At 42.3% G+C, this 25,356-nt stretch overlaps 1 protein-coding gene across 2 annotated transcripts; it reads right to left on the bottom strand.

Annotated features, from left to right (window-relative positions):
• Window positions 1–9,728: 9,728 nt before the first annotated feature.
• LOC120406557 lies at window positions 9,729–23,759 on the bottom strand. Of its 2 annotated transcripts, none has more exons than XM_039541495.1 (7): window positions 23,625–23,759; window positions 19,853–20,119; window positions 15,971–16,030; window positions 14,740–14,874; window positions 12,291–12,437; window positions 10,734–10,794; window positions 9,729–10,520 (listed from the first exon to the last, which is right to left on the bottom strand). In XM_039541495.1, exons 2-7 carry the CDS (start codon window positions 20,015–20,017, stop codon window positions 10,417–10,419), a joined length of 672 nt encoding a protein of 223 aa, XP_039397429.1. In that variant the 5' UTR covers window positions 20,018–20,119; window positions 23,625–23,759; the 3' UTR covers window positions 9,729–10,416. The 2 variants fall into 2 exon arrangements, with proteins under 2 accessions (XP_039397429.1, XP_039397430.1); XM_039541496.1 differs by lacking the exon at window positions 23,625–23,759 and adding an exon at window positions 22,293–22,426.
• Between the last annotated feature and the right edge of the window lie 1,597 nt (window positions 23,760–25,356).

Below are 25,356 nucleotides of genomic sequence, written 5' to 3' on the forward strand. Positions count from 1 at the left end.
CTCCTTCCTGCCTTTGGTGCCTCAGACTGATTGCGCTGTTCTCTCCCTGCCCCTGGGATGGTTCAGCATGGGGGAGATGAGGTGAAAGGAAGCATATAGGGGCAGTTGGAACAGGCTTTGATGGGTGGGTGAGTGAGTGAGTGACAGATGGTCAGGTAATCAAGGGCAAGGGCATGGGGCTGTGGGACTGTGGATCATGGGGTTGCATGGGCTCTGAAGATCCAGAGGGCTGCTGGGAAGATGCAGAGCTGGAGAGTGAGGCAGCCCCCGCTGCTGCCGAAGTTCCCTTAGTTTGCTGAAAAGGAGTTCAACTTCTGGTGAAGCAGGTATTTTGTCAGAGCCGAAAGCTGCCTCGCTTCTCAGTTCTGCATCACCTCAACTCCACAGCAGTTGATGGCATCCTCCATGTGCCCCACTCCTTGGAATCCTCATGTACTGGAGCTGCTGTGCTGCTTCCCCTGTCTATAAGGGTCTTCTTCAGACAAATGAGTCAGCCACCACCTTCCTCCTAGCTCCCAGAACCAAGCACATTCACATGCACAAACTGCTTTATGATGAAATTAATGTAACTGCCCAACAGTGTATTCTGTTCCCCATACCCTTCTGAAAGAGTGGACTTTCAAAATCAAAACTCAAACATTAAGGCGGGGGAGGGGAGGAAAGGGGGAGGGAAGGCAAAACTGAGCTAAGATCTACTGCATATCCCCAGAACTAATGTTAGTGTTAACAAAAACACACACACATACACAACAAAATGTCATGAAAACCAGGACATGCAGAGCTGTGGTGGTGCATAACACACAAGATAGCCACCTACCCTTAACTCTGCCCCTTTAAGATAGCAATAGGGATGGGAATCCTCAGAATGGACCTGATTTTCAGTTACACCAAAGCTCATTTTTGCTTCTCAATTGGTGAAAAAAGGAATTAGTGTAAGTGAGAAGCAGAACTAGAGTCTCACTTCCCTTTAAGAAAAAATGCCATTTTCTCTGTTCGCACTGTAAATCCAAATCAGGACTCCTTGTCAGAAGGATGAATAGAGTCATCGATGAAGATTGTGAAGCACCATGGATATGGAGAGTAAGTGCTGCTGGTTTCTAGCGATCACATTTGACATCTTTTCCTTGCTTTTCCCAGCTGCACAAGTCTCAATTAAACAACATATTGGAGCATTTCCTAAAATCTGGTCCCTGCAGTTTATTCTCCACATTTAAAAGAATGATGCATAATGTGCTGGTATAACAGTGCTACAGAGCGAGGCGCACAAAACCCCACTAGGTTCAAACAATATCTGGACTACTTTTATGCTGCATCTATGCAAGCCTCTTATTAATGAAACTGTTGAATGAAATAACTTCTTTATTACTAACAGGGTGTAATGTAAAAGGAAAGAAAAACTTTCAATTATTTCAATAATTACTCATTCGAACATAATCAAAACACTCACCCTCTCTGCTCCCAGTGTCCCCACTGATCCTCAGTCTTTGGGACTGTTTATAACAAGTGGAGTTTCCAACCCTCCCAAGTCCAAGAAGTTTGTAGTTGTCTCAAACAGCGTCCTTCACAGACTAGCAAGTAATGACACCGGTGACAGCCCTTTTCTTAAAGTCAAGGTTAACATATACACTCAGCTCTAGGAGAGCTCCGATCTCCAACAGCCTGTTTTTCTCTGCCTCGAGCCAGCGTGAGCTGCTTCCACTGAGCATGCTTAGTTCATTGTGAGGTGGCCAAGACAGCTAGGTCCCTTCTGCTATAGTGTAACCTGCTTTGTCTGGGATGCTAGCACCCCACAGGGACAGAGTTAAGGTTATGTGGTTGCAATGCAAGTAAAATAGAACCCTAGCTGCTCATTGTATGGTTTCTATAAATTTGTATTTTGTTTCTTTTGTAACTAACATTTTAATCAAGGCATGCAGAATATAGCATATAGAAATTGGGAAGCATCCCTTTAAATAGGTTGTGAGCGCTCCAGTGGCCGTCACTGTAATCTGTGTTTTAGAACCCACCGGAATCCTCTCATAGCAGCAGTGTAAACACGCTGGTAGGAATTGCTGGTTGTATACGTCTTTAGTATATATTGTTATTTAAAGCCCACCAGGCCTCTGTGGTTCCTCTATACGACAGATATTGTGTAAAGAGCAAGAGACACATTAGCTCAGCCTCTCCTTGTTTTCTATCATTTCAGTTTTGGTCATCTCACCTTCCAGAAGGGGAAAAAAGGCAGCACTGGTGGGAGGTGGCAACCTAAATTCCACCTTCACAACATTGGGTTTTTTGTTTTAGTAAGTGAATTTAAACAGTGCTGTAAGCAAACAGAGCACACTATCACACAAAGGCTGTTTCTACACTACACTAGGTGCATGGCTGCTTTCAAGCTTGTCTGTATAAAGAAACCAAGAACCATCCAACCAGAGCCTGTGATCCTTTTCCGCTGTCTTTTCATGGCACAGACTCTGTGTTTACTTTGAACAGTCCACGAAGGGAGAACGCAGTATACATTATTCTGAAATACATGCAACAGCTTTTCCTTCTCTCTACTACCACACACTCCATCAACCCTCTCAGAAATTGGAGACAGCAAAGGTTTCTAGACTGTCATGGCTGAACATTCAGCTGCAAGAAATAGACCCACAACCTGGCAAATGTTTTCTTATTTCCCACCTTTAGATTATTCATTCTCACTGTTGCTATGAAGTGCGGATGTTGCAATAGCACAGTCAGACTGCCTAAACCACTATTTTGGAATCACTGTTGCCAACTCCCACCCTTTTATCAGGAGTTTTGCAATTCTTGGTTCTTTTCATAAAGTTCCAGCTCCTGGAGGCAAGTGAGGAGGACAGGACTTTAATTATTATTATTTTTTAATTAAAAGTTTCTAGGCAGCATGATTGTGGAGGAAAATTTGAAAAACGTAACTTGAATTCACAACTTGAAAGGCAAAATTAAAAGCACTCTAGATGTATTTTAAAAAAATCCCAGGATTTAAGAAAATCTCATTTTTTTAATGTTTGAATGCAATCCTGGAATGTACTCTTTGAATAGATATTAGCACTAACAGAGAAACTGATCATGCGACATCTGTATTTAAAAGTCTAATATGACAAATGGAATAGTCTTGAGTCACTTATTTTCTCTCTATCAAAATACTTGAGCAACTACAGATTAGTTAAAGAGCGTCATCTCAGATTTGTACGTATGTGAAACCTGTAAACACAAAGACAAACAGCCACAGCAAAGCTGATGGTACTGCACAAAGTGCTGGTGAAACCACTGTTTTGGAAGTGTGCTTTAGTTCTGTCATATTAGATAAATTAGATGATTTGTTCTGTCCAAAAAAAATTAAGGGGATTCCTGTTACAGCTGCTGGGGAAGACTAGGAAATAATTTCCATTTATTTGAAAAGGGAAACCAGAATGAGCCCACATGATTTCATTGTACACTTTGCACTAACACAATCTTGATTGTACAGAGAGCGCATTGTAGTAAATAAGATAAGGCAATTTCAGCCCCAACACCACACATTGTTCTTTGGACAGACTGGCTGGATCCTAAACCTGGGTTACTATGTAAATCCACTTACATTTAAAATATCAGCTACCCCTGTAAAGTTCAATGAACAAATAGGAAATACAGTCTGAACAAAATACCACCTTACCCAGGCCACTAGCTGCCTTGCCAGTTCAGGCAGCTATCCACCTCCCTTTCTTAGGGCAGACTACCAATCTCACTGGGGTTACTGCTGTACTTTCCCACTCTCTTTCGGATAGGGCCAGCTCTCTCTGCTGAGCCTTTTTGGCCCAGCTGACAACACTTTCAGTTCTCCATGTGTTACAGATTATGGGCAGGAAGGAGCAGCCATCACCCTTGTGTGGGGATTGCAGCAATAGAACTACAGGAGCCAAAAGAGACCTTGGTGCTAAATGGCCTTATTTATTACACCCCTGTAAATGTGCCCATCCAGGCAGATTTACTATGTAACCTTTCACTTCACACTTCTGCACCCCTGTGTAGAAAGTGGCCTATATTTTTTGTCTGGTGCGGTACAAGCAACAAAACAAAACAAAAAAATAAATAAATCCATTGGTCATTTACCACCTTAAGTATCATGGGTCAGTTCATGCCTGCACAGGAGCCTGACTTCATAATTAATACACCACATGAGAGTACTTAGCTAAGTCATCCCTCCCTAAGCATTACATATTCAAATTTATGAGCCTTTAATCACAGTCAGCCACTAAACAAAGTTCCATGCTATCATATACAACTGACATACACCCCAGCCAACCATGGCAGAAGTCAGGGGCGGCTCCAGGCCCCAGCATGCCAAGCACGTGCTTGCTGCGGGGGGCGCTCTGCCGGTTGCCGGGAGGGCGGCAGGCAGGGTGCCTTCGGCAGCATGCCTGCGGAGGGTCCGCTGGCTCTGGTGGACCTCCCACAGGCATGCCGCCGAAGGCTTCAGTGGAGCCGCGGGACCAGCGGACCCTCTGCAGGCACGCCTGCGGGAGGTCCACTGGAGCTGCAGGACCGGCGAGTGGCAGAGCACCCCCCGTGGCATGATGCTGTGCTTGGGGCGGCGAAATGTCTAGAGCTGCCCCTGGCAGAAGTCTACCTTGCCAAAGGTGGGCAGAGGAAGATTTCTGTATCCTCTGGCTTTGCGTACAACAACCTTCTCTGTCTGTCAGTGCAGCCAAAGGGGACAGGGAAGTCAGTTCATCAGCCACAGGAATCCAGCTACCTTGGAAGAGTCTAGAGGGAGCAAATTAAGCTAGAGGAAAGGGAGTTTTTAACAAAGAGTGTATGTCTGTGAGGATCCCAGCAGAAAAAGCTAGGACGGAGGAAAAACATGAAATGCCAGAGCTCTGTTGGAAAGGAGGGATAACTAGCATATAGAATAGGCTACTAAATACAGGTCTGGAAGCTGCAATCGCGAATATATTTTGTGTAGTGCTACGCAATTAGGGGGGGTGACATTAAATGGGTACTAAACGTCCGCAAAATTTCTGCCGCAGCTGTTCTCCTTTCCTTTAGTGAAAAGATATCACTGTCATGCATCACTAACTGTGGGGTAGTTAAGAGAGATTCCCATAGTAATATAATAACCATGTTGAAATTATACTCATCGGCAATGAACAGAAATGGAAAATCAGTTATACCTTTTTATTTATGAATTAGAGAGAACCCAAATCTCTTTTACACCGACATGCCTTGAAGGGTGTCAGAGAGTAATTTGTACCCAATTTAAGCCCTCTTTACATGACCAGCAGAGTGTCCAGGAGCCTTTGTGTAAACCAGAACCAGACCTAGAGTCCCTGAGAAGCCACCTGCAATGAGAGGGCCACATCCCAAACTGATGCAAAGCAGAGAAGCTCTATTCACTCCAGTGGAACTACACTGATCCATAAGAGCTGAGGCACTAGCCCAGTATGTCTCTTTTCTAAGAATCCACTTTTGATAACCTTTAATTTGATGGGTAGTTCCCAAGTCCATTTCAATTTGATCGTTTCTGATCAAATTATATATAGGTGTTGCCTATAGCAAGGTATTGCAATTGCTTGTCTGTACCTTTAAGTTTCCCTTTGTTAGTTAATGTTCTATCAAAAGAGTATTAATTATAGAAACTGAAATCAATGTTTAATTGCTTGGTAGAGTAATTTTAACACAGTTAGTTGAATTACTCTATAGTCAGATCCCCTTTGACCATTCATTAGGTTATCAAGCTTCTGGATGGGATTCAAAACTTCCTTCCTTTTTGGGGTCTGGACTTTCCAATAGGTCTCTTCCCTCTGCAGAAAAACGTGCCATTTTAGACTAAAGGAGAATCAACGCTATGCACTTGCTCAGTTTATTAAACACCATTTTTCTCAAGGAATCTTATTAACTTCCCTCAATGGATTTGTGATAGTAGTTAATACTGACTACAAAACAGTAAGTGGAATTTATCATAAACAAGATGAATTGTTTTGATCTCTTCAATAAACTTTCTAGGACTAGAAAAGTAAATGCTTCATGCTTTGTGTCTACTGTTAACATTGCTCATTGCCAATATTTGTACTGAAGAATAATGCACAACAATCATATTCTGTTCTCTGCTGTTAGCAATTAAGTAATTAAAAAGCCAAGACCCAAATAGTCATTTAAGGGTCAGTCAACTTGAACATATGAATCTCCTTTAATTTTTAAAAACTGGATAGATTTTAAGTTGCTTCTAAATCAACTTTAGTGTTTGTAGCTTTATAACTATATTTATTTAAAATAAATGTTTCTTTCCTATGTTGCTGGGGGAAAGATCCACTAAAGCCAGGAGAATGGGGAAATTGTAACTGAAAGCATCAGAAAACATTATTTTCCTTTTATCTATTAGTTATGATAATCTTAGGATTTACCTGTGACAATTGCATTGAAAGTCAAATTTGAACATCCAAGTATTAAAGTTCACTGTGCCCATGTGTAAAAAGTTTCAAAGTGGTAGCCGGGTTAGTCTGTATCAGCAAAAACAATGAGGAGTCCTTGTGGCACCTTCGAGACTAAAAAAGTGGATTCTAGCCCACAAAAGCTTATGACCAAATAAATGTGTTAGTCTCTAAGGTCCCACAAGGACGCCTCATTGTTTTTGCATTTGTAAAAAAGACTTTCGTACAATTAAAGCTGCTAGAGCAACAGCTCTGGAGATTTCAGGTTTTTATTCACAGAACAAATGCAATAGAGACAAGAGTGCAAAGCTCCACTGGTTGAGATAACAATAGGTTTTAATCACTATCTTGAGGATCTGCCTTTATGTTCACACTCTATTCATCCCTTGGGCTCTGATACAACTGCTAGCAAGTTTGGCAGTAGTGTTTATTGCATTAGTGATGCAGACACCTCTACACTTACAACCTAGACTGATGCCATCAGATCCATTTAACGTAAGCCAGCAGCTGGAAGCAACCTTCAGTCACTGCTTCTCTAGCCTGGATTTGAACCAATATTAAAAAGTTATTACCTAGCCTCCTGAGATGTCCCCCATTAAACACACACTTGAAAGATAAAAAAATAATTATACAACAGTACATAGAAATGTGATTTCTGAATAGTCCAGATCCAGTTAGAGTCAATACTCAAATATTTTCACCTGCATTTTAGTTGCTTAAAGCCTGCCAGTCATCGAAATGTAGGACTGGAAGAGACCTGTCAGTCAGTCATCTAGTTCAGTCCCCTGCACTGAGGCAGGACTATGTATTATCTAGACCATCCCTGTGTTTTGTCTAACCTGCTCTTAAAAATCTCCTATGATGGAGATTCCACAACCTCCCTAGACAATTTATTTCAGTGCTAAACTTCCTAACTGTAATGGTAGTTATTCCTAATTTCTAACGTAACCTCCCTTGCTTCAATTAAAGTCCATTGCTTTTTGTCCTGTTCTCAGCGGATAAGGAGAACAATTTATTACCCTCCTTTTCATAACAACCTTTTACATACTTAAAGACTGTTATGACTTCCTTCAGACTTCTCTTCTGCAGACTAAACAAAACCAATTATTTTCAATCTTTCCTTTTTCCAGGTTCATGGTTTCTTTTTAGTTTTTTTTTTTTTTCTCTTCTCTTTCTCCTCTTTCTCTCTCTTCTCTCCCAAAGTGTGTGTGTGGTGCCCTGACACACACACAGCCACCAAGCCCTTTATCAGTGCTCATTAGAGTGGAAGAATTACTTTTCACGTCTTGCTTACAACACTCCCATTAATACACCCCAGAACAAGGTGTGTTTTTTATTTCTGCAAAGTATTACATTGATGACATTTATTTTGTGATCAACTAGAACTCCCAGATCCTCATCTGCTGTACTCCTTCCTAGGCAGTCATTTCCCATTTTATATTTGTGCAATTGATTATTCCTTCCTAAGTATAATATTGCATGTGTCCTTATTGAATTTCATCCTATTTATTTCTGACCATTTCTCTACTTTGTCAATATCATTTTGAATTTCCAATCCCGTCCTCCAAAGTGCTTGCAACCACTCCCAACTTGGTATCATCCAAACTTTATAAGTGTACTCTTTATACCATTATCCAAATCATTTATGAATTTAAATAGAATCCACGCAGGACAGATCTTTACAGGTCCCCACTTGATATGCCTTTCCAGTTTGACTGTGAACCATTCATAATTACTCCGAGTATGCTTTTCCAACCATTTGTGCACCTACCTTATAGTAGATTCAAGTAGGCTATATTTCTCTAGTTTATGAAAATGTCATGAAGGCCAGTACCAAAAGCCTTACTAAAGTCAAGATATATCACACCTACTTCTCCTCCACTCCACAAAGCTTGTTACCCTGTCAAAGGAGGACGTTAGGTTGGTTTGATCTGATTTGTTCTTGACAAATCCATGTTGACCATTACTTATCACCTTGTTATCGTCTAGGTGCTTACGTATTGTTTGATTTACTCTCTTCTTTCTGGGTACCAGTGTTAAGATGACTGGTATGTAATCCCTGGGATGTCCTTATTCCCCTTTTTATAGATAGGTACTATATTTTCCCTCTTCCAATCCTTTTGGATCTTTCCTGTCTGCCACAAGTTCTCAAAGGTAATTGCTAATGGCTCACGGACCTGGTTGAAGAGATCTTTAAGTATTAGGATTTATTTCACCAGACTCTACCGATTTGAAGACATCTAACCTATGTAATTCTTAAGGTGTTTTGTCCTATTTTAGCCTCAAATCGTACTCCATTTACACGGATCACTATTTCAGTCATCCCATCACAACTAACCTTTTTGGTGAAAAAATAAAAATTGCTGCATTTCTGTTATTGTCTCTCTTCTCATTGAATGATGGGCCTACCTTGTCCTTTCTCTTGTATTTGTAAAATGTTTTCTTACTAATATTTATGTCCCCTACCTAGTTTAAGCTCATTTCATGCCTTGGCCTGCTTACTTTTGTCCTTACATGGTTGTATTGTTTTTGATACTCATGATCTTCATAATTTAACCTCATTTTAACATTTTGTAGGACTCTTTTTTTGAGTTTCAGATGGTTGCTGTTCTCCTGGTTAAGCCAGTGTGGTGTCTTACCATACTTCCTATCTTTCCTACACATTAGGATAGTTTTCTCTTGTGCCCTTAATAACGTCTCTTTAAAAAACTGCTAACTCTCAACCGTTGTCCATATGAGAAGTATTAAAATGTCCCAACTTCCTGAGCACACTGTAGTTCTGCTGGTGAAATTGTCATTTGAAACAAGTCTTTTATGTTGACAGTTCCAACCTTCCACACATTAATATTAACTATCACAATGACGTTCTCCTGAAGTTAATGTAAAAAGTAACCCCTACAACAAAAGTCACCATAAAGATCCACAAGGCATCATGCTTCTTGGTATTGATGTTCACCCTTCTATTAGGTAACAAAGCCCTAAAGCAGTAGAAGTATTATCCCACTACACAATACATTCAGTTCCAAAACCTGACTGCCTTCTTAGCCTAAGGGTAAGTGGAGCAGAGAGAAGGCCCATCTTATTAATGATTCAACTTCTACTCTTTATGAAGGAAGTGGGCAGGGATGTCACTAGCTTGTTCATAACTATTATTCCAGGCCTGGATCAACTGAACCAGCTTGATAGCCACCGCAACCCTTAGCACGATTATGACTTAGGTAAGTGATAAACAGGAAGTTGTAGCACTTCACAAATAGGACTGGCTCTTGTAAATAAAACTCCCATCATGTTAAGACACTGATAAGCACAAGCCAGAAATCTACTTAAAATCCTGTTTTATTAGGTGTTCATTGATAAAATATAAATAAGATTTTTTTTTAAACACAAAACTGAATCCATAGTTTGACAGGGGAATTTCGAGTTTTAATACCAGACATTTTAGTCTGTTCCCCAAGAAAGATGGAAGAAGATTGCTGAATATCCAGTGCAGTCCACAGAAGTAAAAGAAATGATGTCTAACCACAAGTGGCTCCTTCATTCTGGTATAACTTGTTTAAAATGCAGAAAAACACAAGTTATATTTGAGAAAAATGTAGCTGCATTAACAAACATTTTAAAACAGTCAATATGATTTCACATTTGAATGCTCAAAGCTAGCACTACTAAACTGAAGCTGCAAGACAAATTCCATTATCATCTAGACTTAAAATATAGGTCTCGTATAAAAGCTGCAGGAGACTGGTTCATACATCCCAGAAGAGATGAGGTATTTTAACTGTGCAAGACCTAAATCAGTTTAAGAACCTGTAAGATCTTTTCATCCATGAGTGCTTAGACAATTGCACTGCCATCTTAGCTGAACTTCCTGTGTATTCAGTAGTTCCATGTTTAACGAATCCAAGAAAAAGTGCACAGATTTTGTTTTTTAAAAACCTCTTTAAAAAAAAGGTAGCAAAATATAAGGTAAGTTCTCCAGTCTATTAGCATTAAAATTCTTAGTTATTCTTCAAGCAAGTCTGATGTAGGGAGGTGGTTTGGATAGTTCTTCCTCTGCATCTAAGTCTTGATCTGGAAACTGCATTGGGGAATTAAAGATTCTGTTCCCATGACCTACATGAGAGGGAGAGAGAGAGGGGAAAAAAGAGACACGATAATGGAATATACTGTAGCTGCTTGGGCCAAATCCTGAGTTCCTTACTTTGTTTTCAGTCACTACCAGGATTTGGCTTGTAATACATATTCAGTAGATGATACTGTATGGAGTGATCACCTTAAACCCCAATGATCTATCTAGGAGTTGGAAGGGAGGCGAAAGTTACTTACTTTGCATAGTGCAAACCAGTTCCACAGTCTGCTGCGGATCCTCAGCAGGTTGTAACCATTCCTACAGATGAGATTTATATTTTATCTTTCCATTGCTAGTCAAACATGGATGTTCTTATGCAATCTTATAATCCAGTTTAGAAATTATCCTTGAAAGTAAACTTGGAATTTGTGTGTACAATAGAACCTCAGAGTTACAAACTGACCAACTACGCACCTCATTTGGAATCAGAAGTACACAATCAGGTGGTAGCAGAGACAAAAAATAGCATATACACTAAACTACTGTGTTAAACTACTAAAAAAATAAAAAAGGAAAGCAGCATAGCAAAGTTTCAAAGCTGTGTTAAATCAACATTTAGTTGTAAACTTTTGAAATGACAAACATAACATTTGTTCAGTTATGAACATTTCAGAGTTACGAACAACCTCCATTCCCAAGGTGTTCATAACTGAGGTTCTGCTCTAGTTTATTTGAAAGGAGGCTAATTTTAATGTACTAGATTTAAATTTCATTATTGCCTTTTCTCCCAAAGGAGGATGTAGTTTAACATGTGGAATTAAATAGTGACATTCACCACTTGATTTACATGTCATTTTTGACATGCATCTATGATAGCCTGATACTTTATCCAAATCCCTTTTCTTGATATGTCATGTAGTTTTATTTATATTCTGATAAAATAGGGGGAAAATGTGATTTTGTACAAGTTGTTTATTCAATCCACTATAAGTCCTCCTTCCCTACACTAATTTAAAAATCAGGAAAATGGAGTCACAATATTCAGAGAGATTTTATAATACATAGCTCAGATCCTTAATGAAATCTGCTTGGTCAGTGATAGTGCTGGTTGAACGTTTACAGAGTTTGCAGTTTTTACACAAGAGGGACAGTTTTCCTGAAAATTACTTCTTTGTCCCTGACTGGCTCTACTGTAGTGCATGCACACAGACAAATAAGCTTAGAGAGGTATTTACATTTAAATCTAGTACATTAAAAACACAAGAAGTGTTACTGGTATGAGTTTGAGATGACACTTTACTCATAATTTATGCAGAGCATCCAAAACAAGTGCTAGTAAAACCTTTACAGCTCCTGATGGAGTTGGTATTTGCTATAGTTTACAGGAAGTGCAGAGTTTAAAATTATGGGGTTATTTTCTCCATCAGCTGGTACTTCAATTGTATTTGTAAACCAACCTGCCCTAACCAGGCCTCAAAAGGAAGAGAGGTGATTACTAAGACACTTCAGAAACCTCTAAAATTGCTCTAAAATGCCTTTCCTCATCTAGCATTACAAGTTTGATGTCTTGTGATTTACCAGGACTAGGACAAAAGTCTTAGAGCATTAGGAAGAGGCATCCCCAGCTCAAGGTCACAAAGGCACATCTTACACTCGAAGGGTTTAAAAGAAGATATCAGACCTTCTGCCTTTCATCAGATAAGCCAGTCAGATACACAACTAAGGCATTTACCCTAATCCACACAGTTTTCCCTACGTACCACATTGATGCAATAGAATTAGAAACTATGTTCAAAAAGTCAGCACTTACATACCATTCCAGTTACGTTGTCATAACATGAACAACGTGGAAGACTTCGGCAGCCCATGTAAGCAATAACTAGCACAATGAAAGCACTGCAGGTAGATGCAATTAACATTGCTACGTTGGCTCCTTTGACAAGTTTATCAAGCACAAACTTCTGTAATAGAAACAAAGGAAATGTCAGATGGCTCAACAATGCAGGCTTTAATCAAAACCTTGTTTTGGAATGTAAGTTAAAGCTAGTGACTGAAATTCTTTATCTGTAGTGTATTTACTTTTTCCATTGTAAAAATCTTGACTACTCTTTTACATGTCAACGGGGGAATACAATAGTTGGTTTTAGTATTGATATACTTTTAAATCAGTAACATCACTGATGTTGAGGGGAGACATTTCTCTTCTATATTTTTGTTTTTCTTTGTACTACCCTCTGCAGAGGCAACAATAATTTCCTATCAATTTTGTACTCTATATTCAAGTTTGAAATTAACAGGCATTTTGTTTAAAGTTCATTGTATTTAACACTTTGTTCCAACACAAGTGCACACCAGCATTGACTAATGTCAGCTTTGGAAATAGTTTTACTGATGCAGCAAAGGTACAGCAAAGTAAATACTGAAGGATCATCCCCTTAGATCAGTGGTCTCCAACCTTTATACACATAGGATCACTTTTTGAATTTAAGTGCAACCCAGGATCTACCTGGCCCCTTCCCTGAGACCCCACCCTGCTCACTCCATTCCTCCCCTTTCCCCCCACCCCCCAGGTCTCCATTGCTTTCTCGCTTGCTCCAGCCTTACATCCAAGACCTCAAAGCATTTCAGAGAGATGGGTACATTTTCTTTTTACATTTTACCCACCTTTTACAAATATGCAAACTGAGGTGCAGAGAGGTTAACTGACTTGCCCAGAGTCATACTGCAAGCTTTGATGGAGTTGAGACTCAAGCCCCTAGACCACAGGCGCTGACTCCGTGTGTGCTCTGGGGCTGGAGCACCCACGGGGAAAAATTGGTGGGTGCTCCGCACCCTCCGGCAGCCAAGCTCCCCACCCCAGCTCACCTCCGCCTCCTCCCATGAGCGCGCCGCGTCCCCGCCTCTCCTCCCAGAGCATGCCACCGACAAACAGCTGTTTCGCAGTGTAACAAGCTCTGGGAGGGACAAGGGAGGAGTGGGAACACCGTGTGCTCAGGGGAGGAGGCGGGAAGAGGCAGGGCAAGGATTTGGGGAAGAAGTCCAATAGGGGCAGGGAGGGGACAGAGTTGGGACGGGGACGGGGTCGCACACCCCCGGCACCAGGAGAAGTTGGCGCCTATGCCCTAGACCAGTGCTTCTCAAAGACAGTCCACTGCTTCTTCAGGGAAAGCTCCTGGCGGGCCGGGCCAGTTTGTTTACCTGCTGCGCCCACAGGTTCGGCTGATCGCAGCTCCCACTTTCTGCGGTTTGTCGCTCCAGGCCAACGGGGGCTGCGGGAAGCGGCGTGGGCCAAGGGGATGTGCTGGCTGCCCTTCCCACAGCCCCCATTGGCCTGGAGCGGCGAACCCCGGCCACTGGGAGCTGCAATCGTCCGAACCTGTGGATGCGGCAGGTAAACAAACTGTCCCAGCCCGCCAGGGGCTTTCCCTGAACAAGCAGCAGCCCAACTTTGAGAAGCACTGCCCTAGACTACTCTGCAGTTTAGTGAAGATGAGTTATCTTGTAATTTGTTTTATAACAAGCCAATGGCTTCCCTTCCTATCCCATCCAAAGATATTCATTGTTTGAACTTGGGACAGATATTCTAATTTCTCAGTATTTCCAATCACAGTAGGCCTCAATCTTTGTTGGTGTTCCTATGTGTTTCCATAATCCAATAAAATTGTATGAATGGATTCTGTGGCCCAGAGGGTAAACAGGTTTTAGATCAAATCAAGTTAGAATGTTGAAAGTTTTGATCTTAACTGTTCCTGTTCCAATTCTCCTACACTCAATTTCATATCTAGGACTATCGGTACCAACTCTCCAGTTATATAGGCTATGTGCTGTAATAGCCACCAAGTACTCCCATCTCATGGAGAACATCTCCAAAGCATTTATGTTCTGCAAGGCAAGAACCCAGATCTTCACCATTGCATGTTCTCTCTATGGGGAAGACCCCATGTTCCTAACATATTTTGACCACCGGGTTCCTTGCTATTGATGCCTCCTAGGATAGAAGTTCAGTATCCTAAGAATTTCCACATCCGAGAAAGCCAGTGGTCCATCTATTTCTGCATTCTCTCTTGGACAATAGCAAGTACCAGGAAAAGATTATACCATGATTCTCCAGAGAATCACAGAGCTTCCTGTATTCAGCAATAATAAACTGATTTTAGAATTGTTGGTGTATGCCTAGTTTGCACATACTGAAAGGAACTACGAAGTCTGGATTGCATTCCTACAAAAGGAAGCACAATTTTGTCACAAAATACTGTCGCTTACCGTATGAATAACATGAACTGGCTCATGTGTGAACATCTCATCTTCTTCACCATAGCTTAAAGTTAAGGAAGCATAGACAACTACTATGATGGTGGCAAAACAAGAAAATATAGAAGCTACTATCATTGCATTCACCTGTATAGGAAAAAATTCAAGGCAAATATGAGGGTGGGGACAGGAAGAGTTAGTGCATTGTCTATTTTTCCTTTAAAATTAATAAGCCACTCTGAAATATATTAACAATCAGACCTGAATAATTTCAATTGTTCTGAACACCACCCATAACACTGCAGTAATTATATTCTGTTGAGGCAAGTTTGAAAGATAGACTAAAGCCATACGGAAGCCCAGGACTTTGAATCAAGATATCAGTGCATCAAGAGCTCCCCACAATACTCATTACAGTACTATGTTTACTAGCTGTTTTTTCCCCTCCCCTCTTAAGGGATCCACAATTCAGGAATCCCTTGTCTGATTCACTTCCTTTTATAGGGAAAAAAGTCTACTTTGCCCTCCAGATCTAACTTTCCAATTTTGAGTCTTTGATAGTAAGAGGAGCAAAAATTAGGATCATAATAGAAAATCATTTGCAGCAGCTCCTAAAGCTTTATAGTGATAGATTGGTAACAAAGGACAGTAGCAAGAAGAATTATTATGAAATCACGGTCAAGTTCAACAAGTGTCTCCAAGCCACTACCACCTCTCTATTATATATGCCCTATAATCTTGACCACAGAGATGTTTGTTTGTTAAAGCAATTAGATTAAGTAAAACCCTTTTAAGTCTTTTAGCAGTTCACTCATTTACAAATAAGAACATATCCTTTTGGAGTTTCACTGGCCAGAAAGTCAAGAAGCAAGCTCTTTACACGTTTCATTTTAATTCCTATCATACTATACAGTTCAGCAAAACAGAAGACATTTGTGAAATTATTTCTCTAGTACATTCAAGAGCAATTGCTAGAAAATACAGAGCTTGAAGGGATCTAAAACCAGTTAATAAGAAAAATCACATGTTCTGGAGTAACTGATCAGCAAATGCTGCCAGAATTTTCATTTTTCTATAGAATTTAATACTGCTATGCAGAACTCAGAGTGAGGATCTCGCAGCAGGATTTAGAATTAAGTGCGATAAAGTGAACCATGCCACTACCAACTTAATGTTGCTTACAAAAGATGTATCTTGTCACTCCTTCACCTACCCCTTTAAAAAAAAAATTCTACAAACTTACAAGAACTGGATTTTTTTTCTGGGAAGAAAATAAAGCCAGAATTCCAGGAACACCCATGACCTGTATGTTAAAAATAAACAGATGATTTTGCAACTGGAAAGAAAGCATGGTAACAAGTTATGCTACTATATTGGGTATGACAAGTTTCAGAAAGAGCCATTTTAAATTATAAGCACTCAAAGTTATTTAAGTTCATAGTTACCACACAGAACTAGGACCTTTGCACCCCACTTGATAATAAGAATGAGCCTATGAAGAGAGCAGACTTTTATACCACAATAACTGACGTACTTCAACTTTCTTGATTTTAAACGGTGCAGATCCTGGAGTTTAAGGAATGATATTCTGTCACTTCTTTAGAAAATGAAACATTCTGCTAGTGAAAGTTAGTGTCAAATTAGCAGTTATTCCAGCCTTGCTTTATAATGTTCACAGATTTCACATTTCAGCAGTATTACACACTTTTCACGCTAGCGGAAATGTAACTAGCACATAATATTCCAGGGAATTAAGGGCCATTTGCATTAACTGACAGCTCTCTTTAGTACATAACCTAGTGTCTAGGAAAACTTATGACCACATGTGTCGGCATATTTATAAATTATATAGTAGTTTAAATTCCATCAACCTTTATAGCATATGCTGAAGATATTACAGAGAGACTATAGATAGCTCTCCATTACCACAAGTTTTGATGCTCTCCCTAACTTTGCCAATGTTCAGCCAATCCACCTGAAATATCCCATGTATGCTGCTGTCATGAGAATGTATAGTGGGCTAGGGGAGAGGCATATGAATCGGGAAGGCATTTATCAAAGTAGTATTTTGCCATTTTAATACTGGTTTGTCATTGATACGTCATCTTAAGTGTCTTGGCTGAGAAACTCCAAACTTGGTTTCTTTAACTGGACTCAGTGAGGACTGGTTCCTCTGACTATTTTTGGTTAAGCCTGTTGGCTATTTGAGTTATTCAAGCTGATTTTGTAGACCTACAGCCACAGTGTCTGCAACAGACTATTCATATCTTAAAGCCTGCCACTACCTACCTACCATTGTGTCTGGAATTCCTGTTTTCTAAAGCTCATTCCATGCTGCAGCCTTGTTTGGCTTAAATTCAGGAAATTAGGACATTTTCTGTCATTTATGTAAATATGGTAACATCAATCAAAAACGCAAATCAGGGTAATAAGTTACTTTCTAAAATCTCCAGTTTTCTGAACTTTCAGGCTTTAACAGCAAGCCAGTGTCAGCATTGGAGCCCAGATCTTCTGATTTCTAGTTACATTGTACTTCAGTGTCAATCACTGTGACCCTGACTGGGCAAACAGACGATGACTGCACGCACAGACCTGCTGAAGTCACTGATGACATCAGAGAAGGCTGTACTCTGGCAATCCCAGTTTGGAGGGGCAGAGACCAAACAGTTCTACTACCATTCATAGTGTCCCAGAGACCAAGCCCAAAGCGGTACACTCTGGTAAGAGTGACAAAGATGAAAATGGGGCAGAGTATTGGCCTGGTAGTGTTGAGGTACAAGTGGCAAGCCTCTTGCTTCAGGACTTAAGCCAGTCTAACTAGTAGAGATCAGGATGAGACCTAATTTGTGGGGTGATTATCTTACCGCTAAGTTCTTACACCTTCCTTTGAATCATCCGATGTTGGCCGCTGTCAGTGACAGGATTCCAAACTAGATGGGCCAGTCCGATATGGTACATATTGCAACTCCTGTACCGACAACACCAAGAACAGCTTTGAAGCTGCGCAATAACCAATAACATGTGTCAAGGTACCAGTGAGTTACTAAAAAGTTGCTCACTCCAACACACATTAGTAGTTCCCTGCTCCTTTTGTGAAAGGAAAGAAACTATTACTCAGGGGGTAGGTATGAGTCCAGGATGAAAGAGGATGCTTTGGGTCAGCAGCTTCTCCAGTAAATTGGCTGGAGTACCTGGACAGTGAGGAGGAGAGATCTGGGGACAGGTAAGGAACAAGGGGAAAACTAATACATTTTGTTCTTTTAATATTTTGTTTGTATTTTTAGGTACCATAGAACAAAAACATTCCCCTAATAAAGCTTTATTAAATTTGAACTGATGTTGTCAATGTGTGCCAGTAACAAAGAATAAAAACTTATTATAAAGGTGCAGTAAAAATAATCAAGTGGAAGTCAAGTAACTCACAATAAGGTTATATTTACCCTCAAACATTGGAAAGCATGGAAATAAAGAGCTGTGCAGCCACCATATAAAGTACATTTGGGGTATACAAAGATGGCAGGAATGAAAGGACAGAGTTAAAGTTGTTTGTGGTACCCTAGTGCAGTGGTTTTCAAACTTTTTTCTGGTGACCCAGCTGAAGAAAATTGTTGATGCCTGGGACCCAACGGAGCTGGGGATGACGGGTTTGGGGTGTGGGATGGGGCTCTGGCCTGGGGCAGGGAGTTGGGAGGAAGTCAGGGCTCTGGGCTGGGAATGAGGAGTTTGAGGTGCAGGAGGGAGCTCTGTGCTGGGGGTTGGGGTGCGGGAGGAGGTCAGGGCTCTGGGATGGGGTGTAGGCACTGGTCTGGGGCCAGGGATGAGGGGTTTGGGATGCAGGAAGGACTCTGGGTTTGTGGGTGGCTCAGAGCTGTGGGAGGGGGTTGGGGTGTGGGAGGGAGTCTGGGGTGCAGGAAGGGGCTCCAGGTGTAGGGGGGCTCAGGGCTAGGGATTGGGGCATGGGGTTGGGGTACAGGGCACAGCGCAGTGTTGGAACAGGTAGGAACTAGCCTACCTTAGCTGGGAAGCACCGCCAACGGGACTTTTAACGGCTCAGTCGGCGGTGCTGACCAGAGTCGCTGCAACCTAGTGCCTTACATTCCATGACCCAGTACTGGGTTGCAACCCACAATTTGAAAAAAAAAAATCACTGCTCTAGTGTACTTTTTGAGGAAAGCTTTCTGGCTTCCATTCCCATCCCCCTCCACATCACCTCTCCTGCCCCCAACATTAAACCCATATTAAAAGATGTGCGTCTTTGGGTTATCTACACTTCTAGGATGAAATCCTGGCCACACTGCAGGCAATGGAAGCTTTGATAATTACTTAAATGGGGACCAGGATTTTACTCCCAGGATAGTTTATTTAAAAAGTTTTACACAAGTTGCACTTTGTTATCTAGTCAGAGCAGGTTGCCAGGTTACTAGAGAACTATTCTTCGAAAGCAGTAGACAGACAGACAACCCAAGAAGGCACCACCACTGTGCACCAGTGACTCCTGATCATATTATGCTGTAGCAATGGTATATTACTTTTGAATAATAGGAATATTTTCATATGGGAAACCTTATGAATATGAGCTGCTCAGAACACCTATAAAGCTTTGATGCAATTATTAAGCTTTCATCCCTAACATCAGTGAAGCAGGGCAGTGCTGCCCCTAATAATGAAGTTAAAACCAATTAGGGTATTGTTGTACTCTTACTACAATTCATTCGCAGTGAAAAAGTTCAGATGTGTTATGTGTCGATCTTATGAAATGAAGGGGTCCTCTGTGTCCCACCACTACACTGAAGCTCAATACAGTTATTAGCTTTATACATTTTTTTTGGTTGCAACTTTTAAAATGGCAATTCTCCACAGCCTCATTTTCTAAATCATCCCATGTCTCATGAAATAAAAGCTGAATTACAGTTTGTCTTGTTATTCTAGTCCCTGCTCATCTCGCAATATCCCCAAATCTTTTCCCAGTACCTCTCCACTCTTGTGCCTTCAGAGCAGTGGACAAATACCAGATTCCAAGAGAGGTGCTGGAGAAGAGTCAGGAAGTTCTCCCAGAGGGAGCCAACATCTGAACTATAACCCCCAATAGGATAAATAAACAGAAAAAGAAGATATGCAACTTTACCATTCCAGCCCAGACGGGTGCTCTGGTTTTACTCAGTGCTGATTCTGTTCTGAAGGTGCCATCCATTAATCCACTGATGACACACACTGCAGCACAGGCTATCTGCAAAAGCCCCAGCACAACCATACTTTTCTGGTTAAAGATGAAATATCTGTAGCGATCCATTACAATGAATCCACACGTGAACCTGTGTGCGCACACACACTGTGTGATCTTAGGAAGAAGCACAAGGATCCTTCAGGAAGAGAGTCAGCCTCACCGTTTTCCCTAAACAGAAAGAAGAAGGTGCAAGAGGATTAGCACTTCAACAAGCATCATCTGACAAATTGCTGACATACCTTGCCATTAATAGCATGAGGATCTGCTATAGTAGCACAGCGTCAAACATTCAGCTTTGCCATGTACATGGAACTTATCTTTTTATGGTTGCCAGAAGATGTGGGGGAAAATACAAGAATGAGAAAAGTGGAAGTCAAAGTAATTCACACACCACAAAAGCTTTGTTTTTAAATGCATACATTCAGGTGTTTCTGGATATAGAGAATTACCTAGGAAGGTAAATCTTACTTACAACCTCTGCTGCCAATTTTTTCCCTTTAAAATTATCATAGGCAACCAGTAGTACATGCAAGATCCAGTTTATTCTTAAGCTTTATTTAGAAGCCAGGTTTTGTTCCCTTTCAGCAATGACTTGAGTGGTCACTTCTTGGACCAAGAATCAGGGATTATACTGCTCTAGTGTATAAAAGAAAATAAAACTGCTAATGACTTTGCTCTAACAAGATGCAGATTGTAGCATGTTTTCATCATGTTTTAAATGTATTGTCTCCATGTTAAAAAACTGTTGCCACTGACGTTACAATACTATCCTACTGTATGATTAAGCAATACTTAATACATTTAAAATGACAGGATTCCAGCTAGTTCATCACCTCCACAAATCCAGGGTTTAATCTACTACTGTCCTGTCCTGACCTAACTACAATTAAATGACATTAAGGAAGCTAAACATTTAAAGAAGTTTAGATTCCTAGTATGAATACACACAACATTAGTGACATTTCAGCCTGCCAGCTTGCTGTAGAATAATGTTAGTTGACCTTCCTAGTCAACCCCAAAATACACATACACCCCACACCAAAGAACAGCTTCACAGGAGTTCTCAAACTTTACAGTCCACATTTTCACAGAGGGTCGCATGAACCTCCTGTTCATAATTATGCAGACTACATCCCATTCCTCTGACAACTACAGCAATTACTTATGTGGACATTTAACATTAAGAAAGTAAGTGCTTTAGCTATCTTAATACAATTCTGTAACTGAAAACACAGAGCTGCCTCACGTGATCAGCTGCCTCTCTACTCACAACCTGCAAGTACTCTGTAGACCACAGTTCAGGAACTTCATTTCTGTAAGTCTTTGTTTTAGCTCAGTACTTCCAAACCAGGAAATAAACATGGATATTTGTCTGATCACATTCATATATGTTCACCAACTATCGAAATGAAACCTACAGTAAGGACCCTCTCCAATAGCAATCCCCTCTTAACAGTTCTACAGTGCCTACTTTAAACAAGGTTTCCAGTACAGTTTAGTTTGACCTTCAGAATCCACCACAACTAGACAACTAAATGTTGCTCATTCTAAGTGTGTCAGGAATATTATTGTGCTACTGTGAGAGAAGCTGAAAATGAAACTGGTGTGTTGCTTACATCATAATTTTCAGCTCAATCAACATTACAAAGTTACAGTTTTAAATCTAAAAAGGTGTTAGTAACATAAATGAGGAATTTTTTAAACCTAAGGACATTCCTCTAAGGGAAAGTCACCGTTGAATGACACAAACTATCCTTGTCCCAACACAGAAAGTCAGGCACACGGCTCAACATTTCCAGTGCCCACTAATCTAGGAACGGAACTGGGGAGAGATAGTGGATTCTCTCACAGTACAAAATATTATTGGACCAGACTTATTCTCCCTTCAGCACCAGTTGTGTGGGGTAAGGCATGTGATCATTTAATTTTGAAGAGGATCTTAAAATGGTGGTACTCGTACCAAACTGTTGTCAAGAATATAGTGCTGGTATTTGGAGCATTTAATGTCATGTTGTTAAAAGAATAGTCAAAATTTAACTTAAGGGGAATTTTTTTTTTACATACACCTTTAAATAAAACTTTTTAGCCAATCAGTAGTGATGCTGAATTGCTTCACCTTACAGGTTTCATTCCCCCCCGTAGTTATATAAATTAAAGTCAACAACAAAAAAGAAATTCAAAGGCTCACAATCTTTTCAACATACCCGGTTGTGCCTAGGTGCTAGGAGTGTCTCTAAGGCCTGGTCTACACTGTGTGTGTGAGGGGGGTGTCGATGTAAGATGCGCCCACTTCAGCTACAGGAATAGCGTAGCTGAAGTTGCGCATCTTATTTCAACTTACCTCCTGTCCTCATGGCGCAGGATCGACAGCCACGACTCCCCCATCAACTCCGCTACCGCCGCTCGCCCTGGTGGAGCTCTGGAGTCAACGGGAGCGCATTCGGGGGAATCAATATATTGCAGTGGGTAGTCTGGATGTACCCTAAGAAGTGTCTGGTGGCACCTTAAAGACTAACAGATTTATTTGGGCATAAGCTTTCGTGGGTAAAAAAACGCACTTCTTCAGATGCAACAGAAGTGAGGTTTTTTTACCCACAAAAGCTTATGCCCAAATAAATCTGTTAGTCTTTAAGATGCCACCAGACTCTGTTGTTTTTGTGGAAACAGACTAACACAGCTACCCCCTGATACTCTAATAAGGGTGATTTTTAAGGCCCTGGTATGCCTAGACAACTAATTAAATTAGCTGTCCACTATGTTTTCTGGCTCTTGTATAGAAAAGCTTTACTTCCAGAAGAGATGACAGGTTTCAGAGTAGTAGCCCTGTAAGTCTGTATCAGCAAAAAGAATGAGGAGTCTGAAAGAGTCACATCCACAAATGTTTGTCTGGAGTTTAACTCAGACTAAGGCAGCCGATCCAACATATGCTATATACCTTACTATACTGAAAGTCTGTTACTCTCACAGAAGTCTTATTAAAGCCTCCTCCTAAGGAACGGCTTCAAGGAAAGAGAACCCAGGAGGGCTGGAAAGGTGACTCATGTTCTTCGTACTGTAGCAGAGCTTTCTCTTGTAGAGACACTCTTGTGTCACTTCAATGTTAAGGAGAAGAAGAGCAGCAGCCGGGTGAGCACACAGAGATGCAATATCGTTAAGACCATGCTGGATTTGCTGGGGGGCGGGGGTGTACTTTTTGAACTAGCACCGTGCCAGGCAAGAAAGAAAAACCGGCACCGCTGTTCATCAGAGGCTCTACCAATGTGCTGGCGGACGGGGCCCCGCGCCTCGGAAGGGCAATGAATTACTTTGCCCGTTTCTGTACGCAAGCCCGCCCCGAGCCCTGCCCAGGCTTTGCAGCGCAGTCTTCGCTCAAGCACAGGACTTGGCATCGGAATCACCCCCCACGCCCCGTTCCCCCGGCCCGGGGAAGCGGAGGGGCCGAAGAGGAGCGTGGGGCCGACAGCCCCAGACAGCAAACGCCCGCCGGGGCCCAGGTAAGCTGCGGGAGGGAAGAGACGCGCGCACGGAGCCACCCGAGCCCGGCGGGGAGCGGCCCCAAGCCGGCCCGGAACAAGGGCAGGTGGGAGCGAGCCCGAGCCCGGCAGGCTCGTGGGCCCCCCGCTAGCCCGGCCCCGAGCCCCCCAGCCCGCCGCCGGCCGGGGAACGAACTCACCTGCGCAGGCAGCAGCGCCCCAGCCGCCTCCTCCGCACAGCGGGAAGCCCCGGGCGGGCGGGCGGGCGCACCTGGGCAGGTGAGTCACCGCGGCTGCTCCTGCCGGGGGGGGGGGCGCCCTCGCCTCCGGCTTTAACCCCTGCAGTGCCGCCGCCAGCAGCCGCGGGCCGGTTTGCAAAGCCGCCCGCCCGCTCCTGCCCCTGCCGCTCGGCGGCGCAGGTCGGAGCCTGGAGTCAGCCCTGCCCTGCTCGGTGCTCCCCAGGCAAGGGCTTGCTAACTGCTGGCTGACTAGCGCGGCGCTGCAAAGCCTGGCGGCCAGGCACTCTGGAGAGCAGCGCTGTTCATTTAACCCGCTCGAGCAGGCCAGGCTGCCGAGCCAGGGCCTGGGCCCTTGGAGGTGAGCAGCTCACTCCTTGAATACTGGGCGCAGTTCTGGGCTCCCCATCTCAAAAGCAACATATTGGAATTGGAAAAGGTACAGAGAAGGGCAACAAGAATGATGAGAGACGTGGAACAGCTTCTGTCTGAGGAGAGGTTAAAAACACTGGGACTTTCCAGCTTGGAAAAGAGACAACTGCGGTCAAATGATAAGGGGTCAATAAATTCATGCATGATGTGGAAAAAGTGAATAAGGAAGTGTTATTTACTGCTTCAGCTAACACAAGAACCAATTAAATTAATAGGCAGCAGGCTTAAAACAAACAAAAGGAAGTAAGCCAGGGGGGTTGTTGGGAAGGTCAATTCCTATTACATCAGACCATTAAGCACTGGAATAGGTTACCTAGGGAGGTGGTGGAATCTCCTTCCTTAGAGGTTTTTAAGGTCAGACTTGACAAAGCCCTGGCTGGGATGATTTAGTTGGGGATTGGTCCTGCTTTGAGCAGGGGGTTGGACTAGATGACCTCCTGGAGTCCCTTCCAAGCCTGATATTCTATGATCTATGAAGTACTTCTTCACACAATGCATAGTCAAACTGTGAATGTTGTAAAGACCAAAACTATATCAGGGTTTGAAAAGAGCTAGATAAGTTCCTGGAGGATAGGTCCATCAATATGCAACCCCATATTCAGTGTCCCTAGCCTCTGACTGCCAGAAGCTGGAAGTGGACCACAGGGGCTGGATGGATCACTCCATGATTGCCTGTACTGTTCATTTGCTCTGAAGCACCTGGTATTGGCCACTGTTGGAAGACAGGATACTGGGTGAGAGAGACCATTGGTCTGATGTACTATGGCCATTTTTATGACATTCTAATGGCACTGCAATGGGCTCCTCACAAGCAAGCTAGGGAGATTGTGGCATGCACTGGGCTGGTGAATTGCTCTAGGCCGTGCATGCAGAATGTTCATGTAGATTTGCTTTTGACAGCTTGTCACACACCCCTCACACCTGTCAGCTGAGCCAAGAGAGTCCCAGGCTAATAAGGGAAGCCTGGAGAAGGCACTCTTGGAGACAGGTAGGGCAGGTAAAGTGTGGTCCCTGCTTCTCGGGCAGCCTTACAGAAACTCCTGGGGCAGAAGCTAAAAGCAGCCATGCCCCACCCCTGGCAGACTGCTTCATCTCTTAGCTCCAGCACTGGGCGCACAGCTGCTGTCCCAGCAGGCAAACAGCAAATATATTCAGATTGTTTAGTGGTGCTAGGTCTGGTTATTGTGCAAGAAAAGCTCTGCCTGCCTGGGGGAGCATGTGGCCAAGCGCTTTCACAAGAGCTCAGTGGGAAGGTTAGAGCCTT

This window comes from Mauremys reevesii, linkage group 5 (genome assembly GCF_016161935.1).
Source record: "Mauremys reevesii isolate NIE-2019 linkage group 5, ASM1616193v1, whole genome shotgun sequence".
Lineage (NCBI taxonomy): Eukaryota > Metazoa > Chordata > Testudines > Geoemydidae > Mauremys > Mauremys reevesii.